The 14,866-nt window shown below is 47.7% G+C and overlaps 5 protein-coding genes across 5 annotated transcripts; 2 read left to right on the forward strand and 3 right to left on the reverse strand.

Moving 5' to 3' along the window:
• Positions 1–230: 230 nt before the first annotated feature.
• Positions 231–1,795, reverse strand: ATNIH1004_000375 (DUF803 domain membrane protein; the record flags this gene model as incomplete). Its single annotated transcript, XM_033565091.1, has 7 exons — positions 231–714; positions 781–1,072; positions 1,141–1,301; positions 1,364–1,454; positions 1,514–1,604; positions 1,707–1,732; positions 1,786–1,795. The coding sequence occupies 7 exons, from the start codon at positions 1,793–1,795 to the stop codon at positions 231–233; spliced, it is 1,155 nt and encodes a 384-aa protein (XP_033430848.1).
• A 2,300-nt stretch (positions 1,796–4,095) lies between these two features.
• Positions 4,096–6,594, reverse strand: ATNIH1004_000376 (uncharacterized protein; the record flags this gene model as incomplete). Its single annotated transcript, XM_033565092.1, has 1 exon — positions 4,096–6,594. One exon carries the CDS (start codon positions 6,592–6,594, stop codon positions 4,096–4,098), a length of 2,499 nt encoding a protein of 832 aa, XP_033430849.1.
• Positions 6,595–7,031: 437 nt separating this feature from the next.
• On the forward strand, positions 7,032–8,788 carry ATNIH1004_000377 (coatomer subunit delta; the record flags this gene model as incomplete). The annotated part of the gene is made up of 4 exons (XM_033565093.1): positions 7,032–7,034; positions 7,103–7,546; positions 7,614–7,810; positions 7,879–8,788. The coding sequence occupies 4 exons, from the start codon at positions 7,032–7,034 to the stop codon at positions 8,786–8,788; spliced, it is 1,554 nt and encodes a 517-aa protein (XP_033430850.1).
• A 1,602-nt stretch (positions 8,789–10,390) lies between these two features.
• On the forward strand, positions 10,391–12,965 carry ATNIH1004_000378 (CeGAL family transcription factor; the record flags this gene model as incomplete). The annotated part of the gene is made up of 4 exons (XM_033565094.1): positions 10,391–10,510; positions 10,708–10,815; positions 10,874–11,544; positions 11,609–12,965. 4 exons carry the CDS (start codon positions 10,391–10,393, stop codon positions 12,963–12,965), a joined length of 2,256 nt encoding a protein of 751 aa, XP_033430851.1.
• Positions 12,966–13,475: 510 nt separating this feature from the next.
• On the reverse strand, positions 13,476–14,482 carry ATNIH1004_000379 (uncharacterized protein; the record flags this gene model as incomplete). Its single annotated transcript, XM_033565095.1, has 2 exons — positions 13,476–13,832; positions 14,321–14,482. The coding sequence occupies 2 exons, from the start codon at positions 14,480–14,482 to the stop codon at positions 13,476–13,478; spliced, it is 519 nt and encodes a 172-aa protein (XP_033430852.1).
• Positions 14,483–14,866: the final 384 nt, after the last annotated feature.

The raw sequence follows: 14,866 nt of genomic DNA on the forward strand, positions 1-14,866 counted from the left end.
AAAAAAAAAAAAAGAGGTAAACAAATCATGCTGACCTTAAAAGACAAACGAATCATGGATAGGGGAGGTTTATGCCATCAGAGGAGCAGGAAAAAAAAAAAAAAAAACATACGTAACAGCGGCTAGCTTTCGTTAAAATAAAAAAACAAAAAGGAAAAAAGTATAATTTAAAAGAAACAGGGAATAAAAAGGAAAAAATGACAGCATCGCAAGTCGGTATCCTGAGATGACTACCGCTCGTCATGCTTATTTAGTGTCTGTGAAGAGCGCTCTATATCAACGCTTCTTTTGTACGTAGGCCCAGGTTCTCCATCACTCTCTTCAGCTAATTCGGACAATCCGAACGCTTGGTGTTCGACGTCATAGGATCGAATGAGCCCTTCCCGATCTCCATGTCCGTTAAGATAGGCGATGCTCGAGGAGCTCCGGCGATGAGGCTCGTTGCTCCGGCGGGCTTGCATGGAGCGACGAGTCTGGAAGCTTGCAATTCCATCCGTGGGAACTCCTTCGTCATCCAGCTTGCCGTTCAGCAGGTGTCGCCCATCTGGGTCATGTCGGGAGAGGTTCAATAGGTAGACTCCGGAGAAGATTATCAAGAAACCGCAAAGCAAAGAGATGGTGTTTACAGCGTCCGTAGTATTAAAGCCCCTGAATAGAATAAAAGAGGCACACAGGGTTGCCGTGGTGAAGGTCACATAGTAGAGAGGGTTGACACTGATGCATGCTTGTCAGCTTCTCAGGGTATCCCTTTGCGCGCACACGATACAAGTAGCTACTTACATCGAGGTAGAAAACTGATTCAAAGCTTTATTGAAATAATTCATCTGCGTCAAGATGCAGAAGGTCGTAACGATCATGAACACGTAGGTCGACGCAGTCGTAAATTGGTTATTGCCGCCGAGGGTGAGCTTCACCGCGATACCAAAGGCCTTGACGGACATGACTGACACGGAACCGACGGTGGAGCAGATCGAGATGTAGATGAGGGGGTTCCTTTTTCCGTAGATGGGTGCAACTCGGTAGATCATGACAGTGGAAAAGATGGCCACCGCGAGGCAGTAGACCAAAAACCCTTCGAGCAATGGAGGTCAGCATTGCGCGCTAGGTAGAATGAATGACAATAATGGTATTGGCACGTACCTGGATGGAGCGCATACGCCAGGATTTCGTTGATTGTCGTAACTTCCTTGTCGGGCGGTGCATGAAGCACTATGACAACGGAACCGAGCAAGCACATGGCACAGCCCAGCTTGCCCAATGTGCCAAGTCGTTCGTTAAGAAAATAGGAGCCGAGGACTGCCCTGTGGGGATGGTTGTCAGCAAAGTCATGCCCGAATGACCAGACAGCGATGAATTTCCGTACCCGATCAACACGCTCAGCGCGCCTAACGGAGTCACGAGAATTGCAGGCGCAAAGGCATACGCAGCAAAATTAGCAACCTCGCCCAAACCCACTGTGGTCCATTGTCAGTGGCCTCTTTCGCGTCCGGAGTAAAGGAGGAATTAGCCATACAAGTGATCACACCAGCCCACCATATGGGACTCTTTAAATACGAAAACCCTTCTCCTTCAAAGCCATGTCTCTCGGAGGCATGCATTAAGCCCTATATGACACCGATCAGTATTTCCTGCAGGGCGAAGGTGAAGACGGGGGATTTGTATAGAAGGCACCGGCGACTGGTGATCGGAGGTCAAGGCGGACGAACCTTTTTGGTAATAACAAAACTTGTACCTAGGAAATGGTTACTAGACTGCTCTAGTGAATCGGGCGACGAGAATACCTACCAATCGCCATTGTGGACACAATGGCCAACACTAGGCCAACATATCTGTAGATCGCGGAGAGCGATTAGTGACCTGTCCTTGAGACCCCTCGTTCGAGGGAAAACAATACATACTTATCCGAAATCATCCTGGCGTCCTCCAGGAGCTGATTGCTCCTGCTACCGTAAGACCTCCAATGCTAGCGAGTGATATAGTAGGAGGGGAGTTTCAAGTAGAAGAAACGAGTGTCACAGGGGGAGGCAAAATAGGTAGGTGGTGGTCGTAGGCGCTGGTCGGGGAATGAACAAGGGGAGGCTGAACCAATGGAAGGGCTAGCCAAGCATCGGGAGGGCTCCAACAATTCGAAGGCCAGTCACTCAGGTAAAGGAACTAATTAGGTAGGTAGGGTTCAGGGACGAAAGCGATCCTGCAGGTAGGAGAGAGAAGGAGAGGGAGAGACTGTCGTCGGTGACTCGCTTGGAAACCAGAAAGCGCCTGTAAAAGCGAATTGGCTTTAGAGGATGGCTAGTTGCCTGCCCTCGTGCGGTGGGGTTTTTTTCCTCTTGAACGGAACCGGCTTGTTCTGGACGCGTAAGTGGTTGGTGGATTGCCGGTGACTAAATAATCAGAACACAAGAATAAGCCTGTGGATTAGGGGAAATCAATGTAGAATTGTGTATTTGATAGTAAGAAGAAAGGATTTAAAAAAAATAAAAAATAAAAAATAAAAAACCAGCACCTTGAGTGGATGGTGAAATGAATCAATGTATCAATAGAGAGAGGGCTGGTACTAAGAATAGGCAATGTCTGATGGTATCCCCGGCGTTGGAATCCTGAGACATGGATCGGGCGATTTGACGATGACAATGAATGACTGGAAGATCTATGTTGTAAACCTATACTCCATCTATACAACTTGCCACTTCTACTTCCTCCGTATATTATCATTGCATTCCGTACTGTTGCAAAAAAAGCAAAGAATGCCTGACAACAAAGGCAACGTTGGCCAATTCGCCGGGGCCAATCATACCCCAACAGTGTGGTTCTGGCTGGCCTCTTCGACCTTGTCTGATCGTCGTTTCAGTCTCCGTCAAATCTGCTGAGAATAAAACCATCCCCAGCTAATTTCTTTCGCTAGCTAGTCAATTCGGTTGGGTCTAGCCCTGGGATTCTTCTTGTTCCGTTCTCCGTCTGTACAGTACATACTGTACTCCGTACTCCGTACACAGCACTCCGAATCCACAGACACATAATGCAATATCTACGGAGTCATCGGACTAATCGATCGTAAGCCAGCGCATATCCTCTCGTGTCGTCGCATCGAAAATTAATTAATTAGTCCATGACTTTCGTGCCGGCCTGATCCGGTGTTCGATCACTGGAACGGCGCGCGTGGTTCAATGGGATTGATTGATATGATCTCTTGACTTTGTTCGCGTGATACCTATTTACTCTGTACCGCCTGCCGAACTCCATGACCATGTGATACCGACAGCCCAACAGTACAAATGGTATACGCGCGAACATATCTTCTAGTTACAAAAACTCTAGAACTTCCAGCTAAACAAGGGGTCAAAGTATATTACTATCACGACTCCATTACACCAGTAAGCTAATGCCCTGTCCCTCAGCAAAACAGCCCCCCAGTCACCAGCCCCATCACCTATCTCTGCTGGGTCGTGGTGCAACTTCTCGCCACTGGCTGAAAGCAAATCCACATCGCACAGATAGAACGAAATCAATGTGTCGTATGGACACTGCCCAAGATCAGGCAAGAAGACAGGACAATTAAATCAACCATCACGCCGGCGCTAAATGCTTCTCTGGGATATAGCGCTTTTCTTTTTGGTATCGAACATACATCGGAAAGACATAGGTAAAGCACTCCCCGAACACCGAGAAATCGCCATACTTGGTATCGTTCAAGGGGCAAAAAAGGAAATATGGGAGTGAAAAAAAAAAAGCGTGTAGGCCCATGGGAGCCATAAAGTACAAACCTAGACTTACAAACTGCACCTGGTCGGGCCAAGGTGATGCATACAAGGTACACATTGGGGTATACTGCATGCTAGAAATGATTGGAAGGGATGTAGAAGATACGTACCTAGTCTTAGCGGAGCGTGCCTGTGAGATTTGTCCAACCACTGTGGATAGACTGAGGTTCAGATCCCGATTAGTGAAGTTTAACAACTGGCCAAAAAGAACAATCGGCACCAGCGTATAGAAATGCTGGATACGTTAGATGCAGCTATGAGATATCGGGACAATGTGTGAAGAGGGAGTTGGGGACAAAGGCCGGATGGAAAATAAGTAATTAGGTCAACGAGGAGATCATGAGGACCGGGAACGTTTGGCATCCGGAGTGGGACTTTCAACCAGTTCAACTTCGTCTTCTGGTTCACGTTGCCGCTTGGTGGGCGCAGGTGCAGGTGATTGCATGGCTGGTTCTTCATCCGCGAAGTCGAATTCATCTGCAATGCCCAAGTCCAAAAATTCTTCCTCGTCATCGAACGTCAACTCCTCGGTTTCGTCCTTGGGAAGCTCTACCGACGTGGCGTGCTCTGCTTCCTCATCCGCTTGGGCAAAGGGATTGATAGTTGCTTCGACATTCTTGTTCAATATGGCGCCTTCGGCAGGACTCTTCGGCAGGCCCTCTGCGATATCTAGTGAGTCATCCGCTAGCTCCGTAGGAGGTTGAGCTGGGATACCCGAGGTAATGCTATCCAATGCAGGCTCAGAATCTTCAGGTGCAGGGCCACCATCATCCTCGGGTAATGTCTCCTTAGTATAGTCATCATGGTCCTGGGTGATCCCTGGGTTGTCTTCAGGATGAGTAGACTCATAATCCTCATCCGATAACTCCTTGTGAAATTCACACACAACAGGATCCGGGGCATTATTATCATGGACTTCATTAATAGCATCATGCTGTGCTTCTTGGAGGTCTTCAGGTTTTGCAGAAACCGCCGGGTCGACTTCCAGACTACCTTCGTCGCCAATGTCCTCATTCTCTTGATGATCACCGTGAGCAACATGATCGGTCGGGTTCTCATGAGGAATATTAGTAATCCCATCATCATACTGCTGTGCGCCTATCACATCAGCTGTAGGCATTGGAGAAATAGTGCCGGTTGATTCTGTGCTCTGCTCAGAACCATACGCTCTGTCATCATGGGGCTCTTCATTGTGGGCTTCTAGAGTTTCGGATCCGGTAACTTCCGCTACAACATTCTCTTCGGCAATTTCGGATTTGCCAGGAGTGGGCTCAGCTCCAGAGTCGAGTTCTTGTTCACCCTTGTGACTCTCCACAGCATCCGGGGAATGAACACTAGGGTTCTCGTGAGAAACTTCTTGTGCCTCAGACTGATGCGTATCTTCAACTTCCGGGACATTATGCTGCAGCCTTTCCTGGCCTTCGTCGTGGTTACTTTCTTGGAAATTATCCGGAGAAGCCGCTTCTACTTCCTGATAGTCATCCCACGAATGGATCTCAGACAGGCCCTTTCCTTGATTGGCAGCTGCAAGAAGATCGGATACTTCAGCGGCAATAGTCGGTTTAGTACTAAGCGTAAGATAGAGAGCTTCCGGCTCATCAATTCCGTCATTATGGCACAATCGCAGATACAGTTCGATCATCTGATACAAAGTCACTTTCGATATGTGCGAGGAATCCTGAGAAACAGTTAGCATTTCTATTAACGATTGCAACGGGGAGAAACTTGCCTCGGTTAGTTGTAAATTCAGCGCCTCAATGTCAATAATCAAGATTTCGTTGTCTTCAACATGCTCGCGAAGCACTTCACGGCAAGAACCAAAGAGTTTCCCAAAAGGTTCATAGGCAAGATTCTCGTCTTCGAGGAAAAAAGTTTCCGAAGAATCACCTTCCCGAGGAGGGAATAAAGAAATCTCATTTTCCTGATAGTAGACCTTCACCGTATACAACGCAGAAACATGATCATGAGTATCATGCTCATGCTCGACTTCTTCACTGGCTTCATAAACTTCTTTGTATTCAACTTTCTCATCTTCGGGCTCCTGATGTTCTCCAACCGATGGTTGGACTTCGTCGACATTATCATTTTCGTACTGTTCGGGAGCCGTGTTATCGTATTCAAGTGTTGTAGGATCTGCTTCCTGGAAATCTGTTTGCTCTGTTTGGTTAGTATCATGGTGGCTCCCTTCGGAAATTTTAGCCGTTTCGGACTGAATCGTCTTGGATCCTTGGTCAAAATTCTCATCATCCTGGTGTGCATGCTGTGGCCCAAGGTCTTCATGTTGAGTGTGGCCTAGCTCAACAGAGGGTTCAACTGGTATTTCAACTGGAGGCTCCTCAGTGAGCCTATTGTTGTCTTCTGCAATAACCTTGTCTTTCTCCGCCACCGGCCCAATTTGTTCAACTTGGTTATTTACATGTTCAAAGGACGGGGGAGCTTCTTCCTGGGAATCGGAGACGGGAGCATCGATGTCCTCCTCGTAATCATCTTCTAACATTTCCGCCTCGTAGGTTTTCTCTGGCCCATAGTGCATCTCGATGCTATAACTCGTCTCCGGGTCTTGCTCGTCTGCATCGGCCATGGTTGGCTCCACTACGTCGTCGGCCATATCTGCGTCGTTTGGTCCATCTTCGTCGTATCCTGCTCTATCGGTGGCCTCGGGGAGGTCATCAGCACCCATCATATCTCTGTCTGCATTTGAAGTCTGGTCCTCCATCACATCTAGATCGATGTCAAAATCATCAGCGTGTCCTTGATAAGGGGACGCCATCTCCATTGTATCATCAAGAGCAGGAAGCTCCATGGTGGAAAACGCCATCGAGGGTGCCGTTGTCATGGCATGAACGGTTTGAGAAGAACAAAGCACTGCGTGACAAAGGTTCCTGTGTCGGTGGCGACGGATTCGAATCAGCTTGTCGGCCGTCTGATCCGAGAAGAAAAAAAAAAAAATTGGACCAATACTATCTGAATAGACTACCTAGATAAGTACCATATATCTGGGCACTTTGGTCAATAGTGATGTTAGGCTCAGGGAGAGAGAAAAGGGGATGAATCTCGACCAGAAGAAGCGTTGTTGCTGGCAGTGAATGAAGCTTCTTGTGCTGCGGTAAGCGAGGGGGTAGCGCGGCGCACGGACCAACGGGGACAAAGAGAACAGCAAGCGACTCCGGAGTTGGAATATCTGGCATCCACGCATTCGAACCATCATTCCCACCGAATAGCGGCGCTATTTGCTCATCTCTACCTAAATTCATTGAACGTTACTAAATAGCCATGGTACGTCAGGGTTTTTTCTGATGGCTGACTGACAGCTCCCCTGCTCACCATCACACACAAATAAACAGGTTGTCCTCGCAGCGTCGATATGCACCCGCGGGGGCAAGGCAGTGCTTTCGCGTCAGTTCCGAGAAATTGCTCGCTCCAGGATCGAAGCTCTACTTGCATCGTTTCCGAAATTGGCGGACTCCGGTACACAGCACACTACTGTCGAGCAAGACAACGTCCGCTTCGTTTACCAGCCCCTCGACGAGCTATACATCGTTCTGATCACAAACCGTCAATCAAACATCTTGCAAGACATTGACAGCCTCCACCTCTTTGCACAAGTCACCACTAGCATCTGTAAGAGTCTAGATGAACGAGAAATCTTGCGCAATGCTTTTGAGCTTCTCAGCGCGTTTGACGAACTGGTGACACTAGGATACCGGGAGAATCTGTCGCTTTCGCAGATTAAGACGTTCTTGGAGATGGAAAGTCACGAAGAACGAATCCAGGAGATCATTGAAAGGGTATGTGTCTCTCCATCTGACCACATTCTTGACAAGTGACTGACTTCTTGGTTTCGCTACTCTGTAGAACAAAGAGCTCGAAGCCAGCGAGGAACGCAAGAGAAAGGCCAAGCAACTGGAGATGCAACGGAAGGAGGCAGCTCGAACCGGTCGTGCTGCAGCTCCCAGGGCCCCATCCTACCCTGTTTACACGCCCCCTGCACGTCCCGCCGTGCCTGATACCTATGATAGCTACGAAGCGGAGAAGAAGAAGTCGTTTGCCAGGTACGTGCTTTCCTTGCTATCCGTCCTTTTCGTGGTACCATATGGGGGCTGATAGCCACATTCCCCAGGCCATTGCCAACCCGTGGAAAGGGCATGCAGCTAGGCAAGAAATCGAAGACTACAGATATCTACGAAAGAGTGCGCGGTGACTTGGGTCCTGAAGGGGAAGAGTCGACCCCCTTGGTGACTCCGCAGGCTTCCACCCCGGTCGCCGATAAAGTGCCCTCCGCCCGTGCCTCTCTCTCCACAGACCGAGAGCCTATCCATGTCACCATCGCGGAAACGATTTCTGCTTCGCTTACTCGAGAAGGTGCCCTAAAATCCTTCGAAGTGAAGGGTGACCTCCAGCTCCGCATCACCGATCCATCGCTTACCAAGCTCAAACTCGACCTCCTGGCCAATCCAACGCACGGCGCCCAGTTCCGCACGCACCCAAATGTTGACAAGGCTGTATTTAGCAACTCTTCAGCCATCCAGTTGAAGGACACCTCCAAACGATTCCCGGCGAATAATTCGATTGGTGTTCTGCGCTGGCGTGTTACCAGCTCTGGATCCGATAACGTCGACATTCTCCCCATCTCCTTCACCGTTTGGGTGAATAAGGGCTCAGATTCAACAACCGTTACCGTCGAATACGAGCTTACCGGCACGGATACCCTTCGCGATGTTGTCGTCACCATCCCATACGGTGCGGCGGAACCCGCTGTATCGAGCTTTGACGCCGTTTACGAAGTGTCGGGAGACAGTTTGGACTGGAACATCGGTACAGTGGACGAAAGTAACGCGTCTGGTAGCTTCGAGTTCGAATCAGTGGGCGACGGAGACGAGAATGAGTTTTTCCCCATGAATGTACGATTCGCCAAGGCCAATCCTTTTGTGGAGGTGGATGTGACCGACGTTTCGTTGCTAGAGGAAGGGGAAAGTACTGGGTTCTCCAAGGATGTGAAGACTATTGCAGAGAGTTATCTTATTGAGTAATTTGTCTTTGGTGTATAGAGTACTAATGACGTTCGGATCGCCCTTGGAGGTACTACAAAGTGTTTATTTATTTATTTATATTTATTTTTTTTTTTCTTTTTTCTTTCCGTTAAACAAGGCCATATGTGTGATTGTCGATTTTATTTCCTCAAATCCAAGCTTTTCTTTTTCTTTTCTTTCCTTTTCTTCCAGAGGTCTTTTGTCCATATACCAGTTCTAACCCCAGCATCAAGGAATGAGAGATTTTCTATTGGGTGTGACCAAGAAAGCAAGTCACCTGTTCATCCCGTCTTCGCTTGATTTCTTCGGCGTCAGCAATGTTGCCTAACACATGCATCTGGTGCCATCGAGACTAGGTCATCTAGCTATCATCAAATAACGACGTCAATATAGACACTTCTCCTCGCCCATCCTAAGGCGGACCATGGGAAATAGAAGACCTCAAAGGTATCGGTCGTGTATTATTCACCAATTGCACTACCCACAGGGTCTTCCTACCAAGGAACATCTACGCCAACCCGCCTTAGTGTGTTCACATGAAAAAAAAAAAAATTTGAAAAAAATTGAAAAGAAAAGAAAAGAAAAGAAGAAAGAAAGAAAGAAAGAAAGAAAGAAAAGAAAAGAAAAGAAAAGAAAAGAAAAGAAAAGAAAAAAAGATGAAGAAAAAGATGAAACTCTACCATGGGAGCAGAGTCATGCGCAGCTTAGCCACACCTAATATGTCCGCAGTCTATATCCATAAGGTAGGAGGACGGGTTCTAGATTCAGGCTCGAACTCACTCCACTTCCCCTCCCAACAATCTATGAGGCGTACCTGATTTATATCATAGACTTGGGTTCAGAAAGCTATGACACAACCCTTAGACCAATAAGGACAGAGTGTTCACCAATCTGATATCACACCAGCTTCTCAGTGCCCCTTTAGGGATCCAGGTCCCCGAGGCCACCCATTTGGATGAAGTAATGGCGAACAAACGCGCGCGATTTGTGGAGAGTAACTCAATCTGCCAGTAATTATAATGCTTTGATGTGTCTAGAACACCATGCAATGCTACGTTTCAGGTCCTCAATCTTCAACAGGATCCCCGGTTCTGATACCCCCAGCGTCCACGCCTTTTCATTCCGTCAGTTTAATTCTTATTTCATTATTGAGGCTTCTTTATATTTTCGGACAGGCGTCGATGAGATTGTATTCCAGAAAACTAGCGCTGGTCTACCACGTTCAGTGTGGCGACATGACCTATGAGTTCTAATCTTGTCTAGCCTAACTACAAGCAGCATGAATGATGACACCCAAAATACTATTTTCGAGCCCGCCCCATTGGCATCACTATATAAACCTCGACTGTCATCTTCACCACCCGCTATTGATGTTTTCGCTGCGCATAGGTCAGGGATACTGGCCCTTCATAGCCCCTTCCACGGTTTTCCCACATAATGGCACACCTACAATACCATACTGGGAAGCGACCATCTGCTCTACCCAATCTGCCTTCTTCGGGCACAAACCGCAGCGATATTAATCATAGAGTAACTTGTCTCCCCATCATTCTTTTTTTCCTGATCCAAACATCAAACTTATCTTCAACATAGATTAATTCAATGGGCCTGTCAGGCAATCGAGAGCCTTATATGGGCCCGCAGGGCAAGATGGCCATACCTAGGCTGGTAGAGCCAGGTGCCTCTGGCTATGGGGTGTCTGGGAAATCCCAACGCCGGCATGTTAGTCGAGCATGTGAATTCTGCAGAGGGAGGAAAACAAAATGCTCTGGTGATACAAGTGGTTGTTTGAACTGCCTGGAAGCTGGAATGCCATGCTCCTATACAGACAGCAAAAAGGAGAAATCGAAGAGGTTGGGCTCGAGGACACCCGCTTGTATCAAGTGGTACTAACGCCCATGATTATTTTTCAAAGACAGATGGTCAACCTAGAGTCAAAAATCAGTGACTATGAGAGAGCGCTCCGAACAGTGGGCAGTTGGCACGGACTCGCTGTTGAAGAGGTCGTGAGACGTTCTCAGACTGAGGTATGAATGTGATGTAGTCCGCATATGCAGATACCCCCCCCTCATTACTTTAATGCAGGAACCGTCCCCTACGCCGCCTTCTTCTAGCAAACATACTGCTATAACTCGTACGGCGGATTATACCGAAGAGGATTTCGGTAAAGATGAGTTCACACGGTCGTCGGGATATATTGGTCAGAGTTCGGAAATATACTGGATGCATATGCTTGACAAAGAGATTACCCGGCTATCCAAGGACAGCCAATCTAACCCTAATTCTTTGTCATCCCCAAACGCACGCCACATACACCAACCGATTGCTTGGTTTAACTACCATTTTGACGATGTAGAAATCAGTCCTATGGAAGATCTTGACATGTTTGCCCTGCCGTCCCATGAAGTTGCCGTCAGTCTTTTCAACACGTACTTTTCTGCGGTACATCCTTCTTTTCCTATCCTTGGAGTCTCAACATTTACAGATCAGTTTCATTCCTTTATGAACAACCCATCCATGAAACCTGGGAACAAGTGGCTTGCAGTGTTGAATCTGACTTTTGCTATTGCATCGAGATATACCTACCTGGTCTATGGAGGCGGATGGGGCAGCGACAATTCCAATCACAATGCATACTTTCTACGAGCCAAAGCTCTCAGCATAGATGATCAGCTTTTGAATACCCCTGATCTACAAGGACTGCAGGTTGGAGGGCTAGCATCTTTCTACCTTATGGCTCTCGGTCATATTAATCGGTAGGTTCAAATTTCCTGCCCATTGCAGAGAAGGCCTCGGTCACTCACGTGTCATTCATTCTAGGGCATGGATCTTCTGTGGTAACGCTGTGCGCCAAGCTTTGGCCCTTGGGCTACATCTACGGAACGTGGGGAGTAGTGTCCCTGACAGCTCCAAGGAAGTAAGATATCGTCTTTGGTGGTCTCTGTACACGCTTGAGAGCCATCTCTGCACTATGACAGGACGACCTTCTTGCATACCAGACTGCATGCTCACAGCTCCTTTGCCTATTCCATACGATGAGGTTGATTTTCACAAAGACGAGGTAGTGCGTCTAATGAGCCGTTCAACACATAACCCCGACCAACCAGAAAAACCGAGAGAAACATCCTCAAAGGAGGCCATTGACGCCAAGCGGAAATCTTTAAGCTATAGCAGCCATAGCCTTGTACCCCCATGTGGTTCTTTATATTTCCTACAGATTGCAAAGCTGGCATTGATTGCCAAAAAAGCAACGAGCATGCTCTACGGCTCCGAAACGGCAGCCTTATCTTGGTTAACCGTAAGGTTTGCCATAGATGAGTTATCAGTTGAAGTGGAGGCTTGGGTTATGAAGCTGCCCAAGCCTTACGATTTTACGTCCGCAACTCCCTCCCCAAATTATGGGGCTGAGAGGATGTGTCTCTCTATTATGTATTACAGTACCAAGAGCAGGATCGCAAAACCGTGTCTTCGGCAGTGGGACGCGTCTGATGCAGACCGAAATGAAAAAGAAAGAATCGCCATGGATTGTGTCGAGTCCGCATGCCATGTAATTCGGCTTCTGCCTGAGCCCCCTGATACGGCATCACTATATATGGTCTCCCCATGGTGGTGCATACTACACTTCCTTATGCAAGCCACCGTGATCCTTCTTATTGAAGCCAATATTAAGTTCGAGCATGCTCCTCACAGGGGCCCAATGATCTCGAGAGCTATAAAGAAGTCAATGGAGTGGTTGTCTGTTTTGTCAAAAGCCAACACGATCTCCGGGAAGGTCCGCAGCATTTGCGACTATTTCTTGCAGCGACTCGACTGGCCTATTGATATTGAGATCGCCAAACTAGCCTCTCCCAATAATCCCGGCTCTAATTTCACGGCGGACAGCACTGTCGACCCGCCCGAGCGAGTAACCCCATGGAGTTCGGCTACTCAGATTAACCCTACTTATATGCCACCAAGACAACTTCCAAGCACCTCCAACACTGTGGCCTTCCCTCCCGCGGCGGAAACGACAACCACACAAGATTGCATGCAGAGTGAAGAGCCTGCTCCGCATAATTCGTATACCGATGAGGCATTTTACTACGACCCGGGCATCGGTCTGTTCGAGGATCCGTCCCTTCCCAGTGACATAGACATGGACTCAATCTGGGACTACTTGGGGGGGCACAAAGCTTAATTATCCGCACGCTGTTCAGTGATGGTAAGGCCCGATCAACATTGCGGTGTATTACTAAATCTCTAGCCTCTGTGGCTTACCCTCCGTTCTTTAGGTATCGTTATTCGTTTCGCGCTAGACACGAGACCATTGTTACACGCATTCAAATGCCTCCTAAAGGTGATTTACTATAGTAGATGAACTAGAACGATTATTTTTCTTTTACATTACAGTTCTCTCAGAGGCCTATTGACTAGTATAGTCGGATCGTATACTAATGTTTGTATCCAATCTACATCTTTAGCAACCAACAATATACTGTTGAAGTTATTCCTGTATAAAAATCTAATATCTATATATATGCCACTCAAGGTGCCAGGGCATCCATCCCACTTGAAAGCACACAGATATATATTATATCGCCACATATTGCATGAGACACACCGCTCTGACTTTCCCCAGCGTCCTCCCTGCCCTGCTCCAATTCTCCTCCGTCAGCGGTTCGCGACTCCCCGCCCGCCCTGTGCCACATCAAACGCCACCAGCTGGCTGATCGAGAGCATGTTCACCTGTCAGTTTGACTCCGGCCGCAATCGACTTAATCTGAGTCTCACTGAGGTCCACGACTACAACCACGGCAATATGCGCGTGACGTTCGTATTTGGCGTGAAAGACACTCCCCTGGCCAAGATGGCAGTACCCCGGGCCCTGGCCGGCAGGCCCTGGATCTTCCCCAGTTCTTCGAACATTTGAAAGTAGGTCTTGACGAGATTCGGCATGTACATGAGAATCGCGAACGGGCCAATCAATGCACCGTTTTCTTCTTTGCATTTCCACTACCGACGAGACTCCTTCCAAATGGAGGTATCCTGTTATCTCCTTGTTTCGCTTTATAAGAGTTCCCAATAAGTATGGAGGATATCCAATTAATAGCCAGAGTCTTGGATCTAGACCTTACCCTGAACCAAGCCAGAAAGGATCCTATTTCCCCATTTCCGAGTTTAGTTCTCGAAGGCTCCCAGTTAGTCTGGTAGGTAGGTATCCAGTTAACCGCCAGTCCTTGGCTCTATACCTTGCCAAAAACCAAGTGAAACGGTTCTATTCTCTATAATGGAGGTGCCATGCTAATTCCGTGGGTCTGCTTCTGCAGGAAGATTTGATAGGTGATCCGTACAGGGACATACTTAAATACTATATTTGGGTAAACTTTTGGGGGTTGGCAGATGTATCGGAGTACGATGATTTTTATATATCTGATCGAAGACCTCATTGAGATTTCTTCTTTTTTAATCCTTTCCCTTAATGTCCACTTCAGAGCGTAAAGAACTTCCATCAACTGCGCATTATCTAAATATATACATTGATATATGGCGTACCTTTTCATGGAGTTTCCCGATGCCCCATTTAGGAATGGGATCAAGGTGATGCCGACCGGTATGCTTCATTCGGATGAGAAAGAGGCAAGAAACCTCGGTGATTGGAGCGATTTCGGCGCTGAAACCCGTCTTTGAAGAGAATTGTTGGTGTGGCCGGCTCATGTTGATTCTCTGGAGGGTATATGGGAGTTTTGAACTGTGCATTGCACTGGATTCGACTTGAATAGAATTACCTATTCTACTAATAGTAGCTATCCAGGGAAATGATTGTATGTAACTAGGTAATGTCACTATGTCTGCACTTTGGAGACATTCACGATTTCATGTCCAGACATGTATGCCTTACGCTGAACCTATTTAGGTCTGGCTGCGCGTTTGCGGGACCACCCCGACCCGACATCCTTATGTAATACAGTTAACCAGTGTAAAACACGGTTATACAGTGGGATGAAAAATGTTTGAAATTCCCCCCAACCAGACCGCCCGCTTCACCCCCTACCGCCTACCATTTATGTGGGTATACGAAATACTGAAAGGCTTCATTCA

The sequence above is a fragment of the Aspergillus tanneri genome (genome assembly GCF_003426965.1).
Source record: "Aspergillus tanneri strain NIH1004 chromosome Unknown AapTan_2_pilon_pilon_pilon, whole genome shotgun sequence".
Lineage (NCBI taxonomy): Eukaryota > Fungi > Ascomycota > Eurotiomycetes > Eurotiales > Aspergillaceae > Aspergillus > Aspergillus tanneri.